The sequence below is a fragment of the Hyaena hyaena genome, unplaced genomic scaffold (genome assembly GCF_003009895.1).
Source record: "Hyaena hyaena isolate Hyena2069 unplaced genomic scaffold, ASM300989v1 scaffold_1181, whole genome shotgun sequence".
NCBI classification, from domain to species: Eukaryota; Metazoa; Chordata; class Mammalia; order Carnivora; family Hyaenidae; genus Hyaena; species Hyaena hyaena.
Window position 1 is genome coordinate 201,936 of NW_024081813.1, and position 16,136 is coordinate 218,071.

Genomic DNA, 16,136 nt, shown 5'->3' on the forward strand with positions numbered 1-16,136 from the left:
AAACCTTAAAAAAGAGGTACAAACTTCCAGTTATAAAGTAAGTAAGTCACAAGGAACTAAAGTACAAGATACAAAATATAAACAAAATATTGTAATAAAACTTTGGTGACAGCAACTGGACTTACAGTGCTGATTATTTCCTAATGTATATAAATGCAGAACCATTATTTTGTACACCTGAAACTAATGTAATATTTACATCAACTATACTTCAATTAAAAAAAGAGAAATCAATATCTATTTATAAATTTCAAAGGGAAATTAACAATACATATGTAAAAGAATCAGTGAAGTAGTTATTTGTGTATGGACATGATTATAGAGGAGAGGTAGAAAATTGTCAACAATCTACAAAAAATCTACTAGAACTAGCTGAGAGAATTTAGCAAAATCAAAAAATACAAAGTCAGTAAATCACTTAAAATTTCATTTATCATATTAGAAAACATGAACTATATAGGGACAAATTTAGTAAAACATATGCTAGATTTGTACAATGATAAATTATGAAATACTGCTAATAGAAATGAAAGGAAAACTAAACAAATGGAGAGATATACTATATTCATATAACCAGAGACAAATACTATTAAGATGCCACAGATATAAAAATCTATTATAATCCCAATAAAAGTTCCAGAAGGACTCATGAAAATTGAGAAGATGATACTAAAATTTATATATGGAAATGGAACTGTTAATATCCAAAACAATTCTGAAAAAGTAGAACAACGTTCCAGGAGTCACAATATCTGATTTCAAGACTTACGTATAACATTACAGTTATCAATTAGCATGGTATTAGGTTAAAGAAAGACATACAGATTAACTGATTCACAAATACATGATAAATTTATTTTTTTTTACACAGACGCAAAGTAATTCAATGAAGAAATTAGTCTACAACAAATGATGGTGGGATAAACCAACTGCAGGGGATAAAACATGAATCTTTACCCATATCTCACATATCACAAACAGACAAGATTAGAAAGAGAAAACAAGGCTCCAGCAGTACCATTTCAATGAAAAAAGAAATAAACTGATCAATCACCTGATGTGTTTTACAGTTACTAAGGAATTTTAGGGTTTTAATAAAAGCATAGGAAATGAATTAGTCATAGGTATGCAGAAAATAAGAAAAATAATTTTAAAACATTATTAACTATGGAAAATGCTAGGGGCACCTAGCATTAACTCTAGAAAATTAACTCCAGAAAATGCTGGGTTGTTCAACTGGTTAAGCGTCCAATTTCAGCTCAGGTAATGATCTGGCGGTCCCACAATTCAAGACCCTCATCACGCTCTGTGCTGATAGCTCAAAGCCTGGAACCTGGTTCAGATTCTGTGTCTTCCTCTCTGCCCCTTCCCCGCTCATCCTTTATCTCTCTCTGTCTCTCAAAAATAAATAAACATTAACAAATGTTTTAGAATGGGGCGGCTGGGTGGCTCAATCTGTTGAGCATCCAACTCTTGATTTCGGCTCAGGCCATGATCTCACAGTTCATGGGTTTGAGACGCACATCTGGCTCTGCACTGATAGCACAGAGCCTGCTTGGGATTCTCTCTCTCCCTCTCTCTCTGCCCCATCCCAACTCATGCTCTATCTCTCAAAATAAATAAACATTAAAAAACTTGTTTTGAAAAAGAAATTTAGAAACTGTGCAAAGGAATGTAATCATTATACACAATGTGTATATTCACATGAATGTGTGTGTATATGAGATATACATGCAATAAATACTATGTAGACCTGCTGTGGATATTTACATAGTTGTAGTCATGCAAACACTGATTAACAATTTCATCAGAACTATGGTATAATCATATTGAAAGAATGAGAGGAGGGAACTCTGTGCTTCGCAGGCAGTATATGAAAACTAAACCTGCAACTATCATATAATAATGGTAGTCTAAAACTGAGAAATAAAGAGATAGCCTTATAAGCATATTAAACAGAATCATACAGATAAAAGCAAAGAACACCTAGAAGAACTGAGTCATATCTTTGAGTAGAGTCTGAGTAGAATAGAAGCTTTTTTTTTCAGTGTAGTCTTATGGTAATATTTGATTTTCAAAAAGCACATTTATTGAATTTAATAAATAAAAAGTTAATTAGAAAATAAACATTATATACCAATTAAAAGTACATGGAACATGTTAATATACATTTAAATTATATGAAATAAACAGGAGAAGAAAATAAAGCATATATCACATAAAGTTACTGCAGTTATATGAAACACATATACGTATCCTGATAGGAATCAGAAGAAAACAGTAATATAAAATATTAACATCTATTTACCTAATGATTATTGCTTAAATTTTTAAAATACAATTTAAGTAACATTAAGAAAAAAAACTATGCTAAGAAGTACCAATAAGTGAAATGCAAGAAGAGGTATATATTACCATCCATGAACACTTTTGCCAAAAATAGAACTGAATCTAAATCTGATCAGACCTCTATACCCAACAGTTTATAGAACATATTGGGGCCACTGGAAATACACCACAGAAATGCGACAAGCAAACCTCAGAATATAGGAAATTCTACATGAATAATCTAGCTTTTTAAATAAATGTACTCTAAGAAGGAAAAAAAATGGAAAGAGAAAAAGGAAAATTTCACATTTAAAACAGACTTGCAAGGCATAACATTTAAATGCAACATAACATGTAGTAAGACTTTCTTAAGATTCTGATACATACCAACTATTTTTAAAAATACTAATATGTTTCTGAGGAAAATAAATCTGCAGTGATAACTAGATATTTGATGATATCATGGAATGTCGATTTTTAAGAATAATGGTACCATAATAATATCTAAATGGTACTTATCTTTTGACAATATATTCTGAACTATATATAGACAGAATGATATGATTCCTGAACTTCTCCAAAATAATAAGAAGATAAAAGAATAGATGAAACAAGAGTGGCCATGTGTTGTTAACTGTTAAAGTTGGTAACTGTTGGTACATGAAGATTTATAATACTACTTATTCCCTCTGCCTGTACATCTGCTTAAAATCTATAATAATAAAAATGTTTATTTAAAAATTTAAAATCCTTTATAAATTTAACCAATAATCTTTAAACATTTTTCCACCCCATAAAAAACACCATCACTCTGGTGATCATTCAAGTATTTCAAATCTTTCCATTTACCTAATTATATTAATATGGCCTAATGAAGATTTTAAGTTGCATTAAATAGTAATAGCGAAAAGCAATCACAGCTAAAAATCTGTAGTGATCACAACATTCTATTCTTAAAATACTGAGATATTTATGTATGCACATATACATACATGAAAATCATATTTTTTTGAAATCATAAATAAAAACTGGTTTACCTCTCTCAATTTTTCTCTTTCACGTTCCCTCTCAGCAATACGTTTTCGCCTCTCTTCCTCTTCCTTAAGTGCATTTTGTGTTTCAGTTCTTAGCTTATCATCTTTAAGAATCTTTCTAATTTTCTTTCTGCCTTTTCCAGGAGACTTGGAATCATCATTTTCATCTTCTTCTTCTTCCTCTTCCTCTTCCTCTTCATCTTTATCTTCTTCAGAATTACTCTATGGAATTTAAATGATGAGAGATAAATACCACAAAATTGTCTAATTTATCCATTTCTCATTCCAATAATTAATATACCAAGAAAAGGTAAAAAAAAACCATTCTGAAAGCTTTAGAATTATACTTTGCAAAAAGGAAGGGCATTAATTGAAAACAACTCAGAAAAGGAGCCAAAGAACTGGAACAGATATTTCTCCAAACATACAGAAATATCCAATAATCCTGTGAAAAGATATTCAACATTAGTTGCAATTAGGGAAATTTAAATCAAAACCACAAGGATGTCTGGGTGCCTCAGATAAAAAGTTGGTTTGGTGTCAGACTTCACAGCTCAGGTCATAATCTCACAGCTCATGAGTTTGAGCCCTGTGTCGGGTTCTGTGCTGACAGCTCAGAGCCTGGAGTCTGCTTTGGATTCTGTCATTGTCTCTCTCTGCCCATCACCTGGTCACGCTCACCCGCGCGCGGTGCTCACTCTGTCTCTCTCTCTCTCTCCCCGCCTCAAAAAAAAATAAACATTAACAAATATTTTCAATAAATAAATACATGAATCAAAAACACAAGAAGCGCCTGGGTGGCTTAGTCCGTTAGACGTCCGATTTCAGCTCAGGTCATGATCCCGCAGTCCGTGGGTTCCAGCCATGCATCGGGCTCTGTGCTGACAGCTCAGAGCCTGTAGCCTATTTCAGATTCTGTGTCTCCCTCTCTCTCGGCCCCTCCCCAGCTCCTGCTCTGTCTCTCTCTGTCTCAAAACAAAACAAAACAAAACAAAAAAAACGTTAAAAAATGAAAAAAAAAACCCACTAATAAGATACTATCTTGCACCCATTAGGAAGACTTTTTAAAATAAAAACAAGAGCTTCCTGCCTGGTGGCCAAGTGAAAGTTTGGGGACCGAGCCCACATGCAGGAGGGCTGCGGCCAGACCCATACCTAGCCCCGCGCGTGCCCTCCTCTGGCTGGTCCTAAGTCCTGACCTAGCATCCACCATGGCCTGGATGGGGTCTGGGATCCCAGGTTACATCTTTGTCACGGCTATTTACTCTCCTCCTGCACTGGGAAGACACTACATCTTTCCTGATCTCCCGTGACCTGAACACTTGAAGAATAACTAAAGATAACTCAAAAACTATACACCAGAGGAGAGGGTCAAGATGGCAGAGAGTTAGGGAGCTCCATACACTGCACTCGCCCCCATATCTCACACGGAAAAGATCTGAAGCCATAGGAAACCTTACAGAACCCTAGAGATTGGGAGAAAAAGGAAACAGAATCCACTGAGAAAGCTTTCTAATGTGAGTGCGAACTGGGGAAGAAAAAATCAGACCGGGATCGGTGACTCAAAGGGACGGGAGAGATCCCCCTCTGCAGGGAGTGAGAGGGGAAAGAGAGAGTCTGAAGCTACTCAAGACACAGTCCCTGTCGCTGGGGAACAGAAAAACGTCTGCTTGGGGCACAGAAGGACAGTGCGCGCCAGATCCCTGCACGCCAGGTCCCCGCGTGCGAACTCGTCCTGGAGGGGCCACGCAGGTACTGGGCCTCCGTGCTCCTGGCTTGCTGGACACTTAGAGGAAAGGAGAGGGCTTAAACCTGTGAGATTTGCCCGCGAGGTCGTGTTTCGGGTGACGAGACACGGAGGGACCATGTTTCCTGTTCTCCAACGGGCCCGGTGCGCCCCCCAGGCAAACCCCCTTCCTTGCTTGCCAACCCGACCTGGAGGAGAAGGGAGCAGCGAGTCTGGTTCCATCCCTAAGACTATGCAAGAGGTTTGGAACTGCCCTGAGGGGATCGCCTGCAAGGTTGTGTCTAAGGCAATTTCAGTGGGGCACACGGACTGGGATTTGGAAACTAGGCCAGGCCTGGGTTAAGGAGCAGAACCCACTTTGGCTGCTCCCCCGGCACGGGGAGTTTACACACCTAAAAAAGCGAGATGCAGCGCTTGGTTCAAGAAGGGACTGGAGCGCCGCCACTCTTCTCCCTACAACCGTCAAGGCAGAACTCCCGCCTGACACATTGGATCACACCATGCCCATCCCTGCTAGAGAGCTGCTTCCCCAACCCACCACCCCCCTAACAATGACCTGATTAACTCTGGTCACCTGCTTGCTAAAACAGTCACATTTAAACCATTCTGTAGATTTAAATTCTCCACCTACTGACGTTTCATCTCTGTCTCTCAGGAGTAATTAGACTATATAGTTTTTCTGGATAACACCAGTGTCCTTCTCTCACCTATCCAACCATATTCCACCCTTTAACTCATTGAAAAAAACTTCTTATAACTTCTGCCTATTCATTCTATTTCCAATTTTGCCTCATCCCAACAATGTCTTCTCTCTCTTTCTCTATGCTCTTCAACCAGCACGGCATACACCCGGCTATTTAACTGCAACTGGGAAATCCGGTTATATGCTTTAAACGGTTCTTTGTCCATTGGTATTCTTCGTTTTTCCTTTTCTTTTCTTCTTTATGACCTTTTTATATATTTTTTACTTTCTATTATTCGCCCTCCCTCCTCCGTCTTTTCTCTTAACTATTTTGTTTTCCCTCTTGGTTTGCATGTTTGTTGGATTTGTTTGTGTGCTCTGTGCGTTTGTCTGTGCGTTTGTGTGCTCTGCTCCCTGTGTGTCTGTCTGTCTGTTTTATTCTCCAGGGCTACCTCAAGAAAAAAGCCAAAGTACACATGGAGGAGACTCCCAAATATCACTACGAGTAGGAAAATAAACTAACCAAGGTCTCAACAAGAGAGACCAAGAGATAGCATTCAAAAAACACTCTCTGAAAGGATAGGCCCTGGACAGTCAATGAGTCTACTTGGGTACAGTAGCGCTCATAGGTGCAGAGAGCATAACAAGTCTTTAAAACTAACAAGAGACAGAAAGCTAACTAAAATAACGAAAGAGCTCTCCACGAAATAAATTCCAAGAAGAATTAACAGCTAATGAAATGCTCAAAACAGATATAAGCAGCATAACTGAACAAGATTTTAGAAAAATAATCATAAAATTAATAGCTGGGCTTGAAGAAGCATAGAGGACATCAAAGAAACTATGGCTACAAACAAGATGGAGAACAAAAATAGACATGAAGAATTAAAAAATGCGTAAATGAGATACATAATAAATTGGAGGCCTCCAATGCACGTATTGAAGAGGCAGAAAGGAGAATAAGTGATTTAGAAGACACCATTATACAAAAAGAGGAAACTGAAAAAAAAAAGACAAACTGATCCAGGAACATGAAAGAAGAGGTCGAGCGCTAAGCGATAGGGTCAAACGCAAAAATATCCATATCATAGGAGTCCCAGAAGAGGAAGAGAGAGGGAAAGGTGCTGAAGGAGTCCTGGAACAAATTATAGCAGAGAACTTCCCCAACCTGGAGAAGGAAGTAAACGTTGAAATACAAGAGGCACAGAGGACGCGCTTCAGACATAATTTGAATCGATCTTCTGCACGACATATCATAGTAAAAATGGCAAAATGTAAAGACAAAGAGAGAATTTTGAAAGCAGCTAGGGAGAAAAGGGCCCTAACATACAAAGGGAAACCTATCAGAGTGGTGACAGACCTATCCATTGAAACTTGGCAGGCTAGAAAGAATGGCAGGAGATCGTCAATGTGATGAATAGAAAAAATATGCAGCCAAGAATGCTCTATCCAGCAAGCCTGTCATTCAAAATAGAAGGAGAGATAAAAGTCTTTCCAAATAAAGAGAAATTGAAAGAATTTGTCACCACTAAGCCAGCCCTACAAGAAATCCTAAAGGGGACGCTCTGAGGAAATGTTGCAAGGAACAAAGATACCAGAGACAGCACCACAAACATGAACCCCACAAAACACAAAGACTCTAAACCCACATATTTCAATAATAACACTGAATGTAAATGGGCAGAATGCTCGAATCAAAAGTCATAGGGTAGCAGAATGGATAAAAAAACAAAATCCATCTATATGCTGTCTACAAGAAACTCATTATAGGCTGGAAGATACCTAGAGATTAAAAGTAAGAGGATGGAGAAATATGTATCATGCTACTGGAAATCAAAAGAAAGCCGGAGTAGCTATACTTATATCAGACAAACTGGGCTTTAAATTAAAGACAATAACAAGAGATGAAGAAGGGCATTACATAATAATTACAGGGTCTATCCATCAGGAAGAACTCACAATCATAAATGTCTATGCACCGAATATGGGAGCACCTAAATATTTAAAACAATGAATCACAAACAGAAACAATCTTATAGATAGGAATGTGCTAATAGCATGGGACTTTAATACTGTGCTTACAGCAAAGGATGTCAACCAGACAGAAAATCACTAAAGAAATAGTGGACTTGAAAGACACATTGGACCAGATGGTTCTGACGGATATATTTAGAACTCTACATCCAGAGGCCAGGGAATTCACTTTCTTCTCATGTGTGCGTGGCATATTCTCCAGGATAGATCACATACTGGGACATTAAACAGCCCTCAATAAATATAAAAGAATTGAGGTCATACCATGCACACTCTCAGATCATAATGCTTTGAAACTTGAAATCATCACAGGAAGAAGTCTGGAAAACCTCCAAAAACATGGAGGTTGAAGACCACCCTACTAAAGAATGAATGGGCCAATCAGGCAATTAGAGAAGAAATTTAAAAATATATGGAAACAAATGAAATGAAAACCCAACAATCCAAATCTATGGGATGCGGCAAAGGCAGTCCTCAGAGGAAAGTACACTGCACTCCAGGTCTATTTCAAGATATTAGTAAAGTGCAAGTCCAAAATCTAACAGCTCACCTAAAGTAACTAGAGGCAGAGCAACAAGAACGCCCTAAACCCAGTAGAAGAAGAAAAATAGTAAAAATTAGAGCAGAAATAAACAACATAGAGACCAAAGAAACAACTGAACAGATCCATGAAACCAAGAGTTGGTTTGCTGAAAAAATAAACAAAATTAACAAACCTTTAGCCAGGCTTCTCAAGAAGAAGAGACAGTACCCAAATAGACAAAATCATGAACAAAAATGGACTTATTAAAACCAACTCCTCAGAAATGCAAGCAATTATCAGGGAATACTATGAAAAACTATATGCCAACAAACTGGACAACATAGAAGAAATGGACAAATTCCTAAACACACACTCACTACCAAAATTCACATGGTTAGAGATAGGAAAACTGAAGAGACCCATAACTAGTGAAGAAATCGAATAAGTTATCAAAAATTTCCAAACAAATAAGAGCCCTGGACCTGATGGCTTCCCTGGGTAATTATACCAGACGTTTAAAACAGAATTAATACCAATTTTCCTCAAGCTATTCACAAAAATAGAAATCGAAGGAAACCTCCCGGACTCATTTTATGAATCCAGCATCACTCTGATTCCCAAGGCAGACAGAGATCCAGCTAAAAAAGGAACTACAGGCCAATATCCTTGATCGATACGGATGCAAAAATCCTCAACAAGATCCTTGCAATTCGAATCCAACATCACATAAAAAGAATTATCCACCAAGATCAAGTGGGATTCATTCCTGGGTGACAGAGCTGGTTCAACATTTGCAAATCAATCAGTGTGATCCATCACATCAACAAAAGAAAAGATAAAACCCATATGATCCTGTCGATAGATGCAGAAAAAGCATTTGACAAAATACAACATCTCCTCTTAATAAAGACTCTCGAGAAAGCCGGGATAGAAGGAACCTACTTAAACATCATCAAAGCCATTCATGAGAAGCCTTCAGCTAACATCATCCTCAACGGGGAAAAACTGAGAGCTTTCCCCCTGAGATCAGAAACACGACAGGGATGTCCCCTATCACCACTGTTGTTTAACATAGTGCTGGAAGTCCTAGCATCAGCCATCAGACAACAAAAGGAAATCAAAGGCATCAGAATTGTTAAAGAAGAAGTCAAACTTTCACTTTTTGCAGACGACATGATACTCTACATAGAAAACTTGACAGACTCCACCAGAAGCTTACTAGAACTGATCCAAGAATAAAGCCAAGTTGCAGGGTACAAAATCAACATACAGAAATCAGTTGCATTTTTATACACCAATAATAAAGCAACAGAAAGAGAAATCAAGAAATTGATCCCATTCACAATTGCACAAAAAACCGTAAAATACCTAGGAATAAATCTAAACAAGGATACAAGAGATCTATATGATGAAAACTATAGAAAACTTATGAAGGAACTTGAAGAAGACACAAAGAAATGGAAAAACATTCCATGTTCATTGATCAGAAGAACAAATATAGTTAAAATGTCATTACGACCCAAAGCACTCTAGACATTCAATGCAATTCCAATCAAAATTGCAGCAGCATACTTCTCAAAATTAGAACAAACTATCCTAAAATTTGTATGGAGCCACAAAAGACCCTGAATAGCTAACGTAATATTGAAGAATAAAACCAAAACAGGAAGTATCACCATCCCAGACTTTAGCCTCTACTACAAAGCTGTCATCACCAAGACAGTATGGTATTGGCACAAAAAGAGACACATACACCTACGGAATAAAATTGAGAGCTCAGAGCAGGACTCAAAGGTATACAGCCAACTAATCTTTGACAAAACAGGAAAGAACATCCAATGGAAAAAAGACAGCCTCTATAGCAGATGGTGTTGGGAGAACTGGACAGCAACATGCAGAAGAATGAAACTAGATCAATTTCTCACACCATACACAAAAATAAACTCAAAATTTAAAGGACCTGAACGTGAGACAGGAAACAATCAAAATCCTGGAGGAAAAAGCAGGAAACAACCTCCTTGACCTCCACCGCAGCAACTTCTTACTTGAAACATCCCCAAAAGCAAGGTAAACAAGAGCAAAAATAAACTATTGGGACCTCTTCAAGATTAAAAGCTTCTGCACGGCAAAGGAAACAACCCAGAAAACTAAGAGGCAACCAACGGAATGGGAGAAGATAGTTGCCAATGACATATCAGACAAAGGGTTAATATCCAAATCTATAAGGAACTCACCAAACTCCACACCTGAAAAACAAACAACCCAGTGAAGAAATGGGCAGAAGGTATGAACAGCCACTTCTCCAAAGAGGACATCCAGATGGCCAACAGACACATGAAACGATGCTCAGCATCCCTCCTCATCAGGGACATACAAATCAAAACCACACTGAGATACCACCTCACGCCAGTCAGAGTGGCTAAAATGAGCAAATCAGAGAACTCTAGATGCTGGCGAGGATGTGGAGAAACGGGCACCTTCCTACACTGTTGGTGGGAATGTAAACTGGTACAGCCCCTCTGGAAAACAGTGTGGAGGTTCCTCAGGAAACTAACAATAGAACTCCCCTATGACCCAGCAATAGCACTGCTAGGAATTTACCCAAGGGATACAGAAATGCTGATGCATAGGGGCACATGGACCCCAATGTTCAGAGCAGCACTCTCCACAATAGCCAAAACATGGAAAGAGCCTAAGTGTCCATCAATGGACAAATGGATCAAGAAGATGTGGTTTATCTATACCACGGAATACTACATGGCAATGAGAAAGAATGAAATCTGGCCATGTGTAGCAACATGAATGGACCTTGAGGGTGTTATGCTGAGTGAAATAAGTCAGGCAGGGAAGGACAAATATCATATGTTTGCACGTATAGGAGGATTAGGAGGAACTTAACAGAGGAACAAGGGGGAGAAAAAGGGGGAAATGGTGGGGGAAAGGGAGAGAGGCAAACCATGAGAGACTCTTGAATGCTGACAAAAACTGAGGACTGATGGATGTGGCGGGGGGAGATGGGCATGGAGGAGGGCACTTGTCGGGATGAGCCCTGGGTGTTATATGGAAACCAACTTGACAATAAACTATTTGTAAAAAGAAAAAATATATATATATACAAAAAATATAAAAACAAAACAACAAGTGTTGGTGAGGATATAGATAATTGGAAGGGCAGTACATTGGGTAAACAATGTGATGGTGTCTCAAAAAGGTAAATATAGAATTAGCACATGACCCAGCAATTCCATACCTTGGATTATAACCAAAATTAAAAGCAGGTACTCAAGTATTTTTTTTTTTTTTAGGAATAGTCGTATTCAAGTATTTCTATATCCACATTTACGACAATATTATTCATAATAACCAACAATGGAAATGCAAATGTTCATCAACAAATGGATAAACAAAATAATAGATATATATAAAGAGAATATTATTTAACCTTAAAAAGAAAGGAAATTCTGATACATGCTACAACATGGATGTAGTTGAAAACATTGTCAGTGAAATAAACCAGACACAAAAAGACAAATATTATATGACTCCACATATATGCAGTACCTAAAATAGGCAAATTCATAAACACAGAAACTGGAAGAAGTTACAAGGGGCTAGGTACAGAGCTATCAATTGTGAATGTAATTAAGACCACTGAAATGTACAATTAGAAATCGTTCAAAGGATCATTTAAAAACGGGCGCCTGGGTGACTCAGGGGGTTAAGCGTCCAACACGCCTGAGGTCACGATCTCATAGTTCGTGTGTTCGAGCCCCACATCAGGCTCTGTGCTGACAGAGCCTGGAACCTGCTTCCGATTCTGTGTCTCCCTCTCTCTCTCCCTTTCTCCCACTTGCACTCTGTATGTCTTTCTCTCTAAAATAAATAATCATTGAAAAAAAAATTAAAAAGAAAACAAAAAAATGAACTCACACAGACACACACACCTGGGAGAATACTGTTGACAGACAGAATGAAACATATTACAGAGAACTTGTACTTTACATAATCCTGATTATATATTAAGATACATAAATTGGCTAACATCATTGCTGGAAGAATGATGACACATGAGTCATTATTCAGGATAAAATGTTTTATGTATTCTCAGAAAATAGAATACTTCTCATCAATTCTATAGCCCCAAAAATGTAAAATAACTACTAACAGCAACTTAAAATTTCCATCAGATTTAGTTAAAGAACAGAAAAAAACTGATAATATATCATGCTACTGCTGCTCATTTATATACTCAATAAGTCAATTCTTCCACAAGTGTTAAAATGTAAATAAACCAGTAAAATTAAACTAACAAATGGAATACAAAAGAGGTAGTAACCTAATTACTACAGTCTATGGTGCCAGTTATGATTCAGGCATAGAATAAATGTCATTACCTTGTTTTCACTGGATGAGTCTTCTTGAACCTTAATGCGTCGCCTTTTCTTTTTCTGTTTATAACTCCGCTGATTTTCTTCCAACTCTGCTTTCTTTGCAGACCTAAAGTACATTTAAAATGAAAAATAAAATATTTCAGGAATTTCCTTAATTATATAAATCATCTTTAACTAATTACATAAATTAATTATGTACTATTTTTTAATCTTTTTTGAAATAGACTGTGCTTGAGTTGAAAAGGAGCAGAAGGAAAGGGAGAGAATCTTAACCAGGCTACACACCCAGTCCAGACCCCAACCCTGGGCTCAATCTCACAACCATGAGATCATGACCTGAGCCAAAATCAAGAGCTGGATGCTTAACTGACTGAGCCACTAAGGGTTCTCTAATTAAATTCTATTTTAGAACAGATTTTCCTTTCTGTATATTCCTTTAAACAACAATGAAAACAAAAAGCAATACATCTTCACTACATTCACAAAGGATAATCCTTATTTTGAATCCAATAATCAACATTTTAAGATATTCAGAGGAGAGGTTTGGCATGAGTCATAAGATGGATAATCCCTTTAGAAATATAAATAGCCAACATACGAATAAAAAGTATTCACTGCCTCTTAGGAAAAAAGGCAGATTATAAAAGTTAGATACTGTTTTCTTAAAATGAGCTCACAAACATTAAAAAAAAAAAACAGTCGGGGTGCCTGGGTGGCTCAGTTGGTTGGGCGTCCGACTTCAGCTCAGGTCATGATCTCACAGTTCGTGGGTTCGAGCCCCACGTTAGGCTCTGTGCTCATAGCTAGCTCAGAGCCTGGAGCCTGTTTCAGATTCTGTGTCTCCCTCTCTCTCTGACCCTCCCCTACTCACACTGTCTCTCCCTCTCTCAGAAATAAATAAAACATTTTTAAAAACTCAAAACAAAATAACAAAATAAAAATAAAAAGACAGTAACAATAACTTTTGGCAAAAATTAAGTAGTTTGGGTGTAGAAACTGGTATTATAAAGTTACATACATAATTTAAGACAATACATTCCTGGCACAAATAATAGACACACACATCAATGAAAGAGAAATTTGAGTCCAGAAATAAGACATTACACTTGTGATGAACTGATTTTCCACAAGGTGTCAAGACAATGCAACAAGTAAAACATCATCTTTTAATGTTATTTTTGAGAGAGACAGAGAGCACAAGAGCAGGGAAGGGACAGAGAGAGAGAGAGGGAATCACAGTTTGAGCAGGCTACAGGCTCTGAGTTGACAGTACAGAGCCCAATGTGGGTCTTGAACTCACGAACCATGAGATCATGACCTGAGCCAAAGTCAGATGCTTAACCAACTGAACCACCCAGGTGTCCCTAAAACACCTTCTTTTAGATAAATGGTACTGAGACTACTAGTTATCTACATGCAAAGGAATGAAGTTGGACCCCAATCTTATATCATATATAAAAATTAACTCAAAATGGGTCAAAATCCCCTTAAAACAGACAGACAGATAGATAATATTTTAGCTAACAGAAAGCTCACTAATTTATTGTTGAAAAAGTGAGAAAATGCCTATTGACCTATTCTGCTAGGGGGTAGGAATGGGGAGAAAAAAAGTGACGTGTATAAGACAAGTTGAACATACATATGACATTAGAGAGCTAAGAAGGCAGCATAGTACAAGGACCCTAGGCTTGCCTTGTCACTCAAAGACAGCTAAATTATTATCAAATCATTCTGAATACCCAAGAAATTGACCTGAGGACTGATAGAACAAACAATACAACTAGAAAGAAAGAAGAGGCCACAGTGAAGAAGGTAGGCAGTTCTGAGGTGTGGATTGGGGTAGAGACCAACTGTGCATGCTGCACAGGGGAGGGAGTCTTGGTCAAAGACAAAGGAGACTGGATTGCACAGGGACATGCACAAGAACAACACTTCCCCCAAAGCCATTGGTGGGAAAACGAGAGGAGCTGATTTTCATGAGTTTTTGCAAGCACCGGGCTCAAAGACTGGAGTATTACAGGTTAGTGGATTGGCTAGAATAGAGACTAAAGTGTGTTTTCCTACTCCTGGACAGAAGGTAGGCAAGCAACGCTGTTGCTGTTTGTTCCATAAACAGTACAATCTGTAAATGGGGAGACACTGTTCTGTCTCTTTAGAATGCATTTGTGAGAAGTGGTATTGCTCTATAAAGTGAAAAGAGCCAGCAGGCACCATTCCCTCAACATAGGTACAGAGACACGTAATGAGGGTGGCTAAAACAGACACTGGCTATTGGCTGGCTTTGCTCAAAATCCTACACCCCTACTCTCTGGCACAACTGCATTTCTGGGTGAAACGTGCATCATTCCCAGCACAGAGAAATCCTCCTTCAGAAGACCAGTGTGGGTCTCCATTGCAACATGTCCCTAAAGTTTTGAGTTTAAAGTAGCAGGACTGGCTGTGATGGAGCTGAAAGAGCACTGCACTGCTCCAGGCAGGCAAGCAACCCGGGGAAAGACAGTGTGAAAACAGAGATCTGAAAACTACCTACAATGCACGAGTGGAAATTATTCGTTCTTCTGGGAGGGCTTCCCTCAGACAAGCCAGCATGGACTCCAACTAGATTGTGCCATTTTCTTCCCCACCCTCAGCCCATACCAACTTCTGGAAACAACATGGCATCAATACTGGCTGCCTAACCTGCTCACACCAAGTCTCATCCCCTTGTGCTACACTGGTACTGCTTTTCTCAGACAAGCGTGCCTACCCCAAAAGACCAATAAACACCCATTCACGCACCACATCTACTGACCAAGAGCTCTGCAAAGCTTCAGTTCTAGTGGAAATACCTTCAAGTCTCTTTTAGATAGCAGATGACAGCACACCTACTTAAAACTCACCACATTCTGGCCAAGGTCCCAACACTACTCACACCAGGAAAGAGAACCTCTGCAGATGACTAAACTGAGGAATAAAGCAGAGACATTTCCTGTAGTGCTGGGTCCTAGACATTATATGACATCTTTTTCATGAAGCCATTACTCAGGAAGAGGAAACCTAACAGGCTTTTCTAACACAGAGAAGATAGAGACCTAATGAAAATGTCTACACAGAGTAATTAATCCCAAAAGAAAGAACAAGAAAAAGTCACAGCCAGAGATCTAATAAAAAAAGATATAAGTAATATGCCTGATGCAGAATTTAAAGCAAAACGTCTATTTGAGAAAATACTAGCTGAAAACTTTCCTAATCTGGGGAAGGAAACAGACATATAAATCGAGGAGGCACAGAGAACTCCCATCAAAATCAATAAAGGCAGACTAACACCAGGACATATCATAGTTAAATGTGCAAAATATAGTAATAAAGAAAAAATCATAAAAGCAGCAAGACAAAAGAAGTCCCTAATTTACAAGGG

General features: G+C 38.2%; 1 protein-coding gene across 5 annotated transcripts in view; it reads right to left on the reverse strand.

The window, feature by feature from the left end:
* ATRX (ATRX chromatin remodeler) overlaps positions 1-16,136 on the reverse strand; it is a 326,901-nt gene that overhangs the window by 155,338 nt on the left and 155,427 nt on the right. For all 5 annotated transcript variants that reach the window (XM_039222723.1, XM_039222722.1, XM_039222721.1 and 2 more), the window contains 2 exons: positions 12,743-12,845; positions 3,366-3,584 (listed from right to left, as the gene is read on the reverse strand). In XM_039222723.1, the coding sequence (XP_039078654.1) occupies positions 3,366-3,584; positions 12,743-12,845 (322 nt within the window). The remainder of the gene's footprint in view (positions 1-3,365; positions 3,585-12,742; positions 12,846-16,136) is intronic.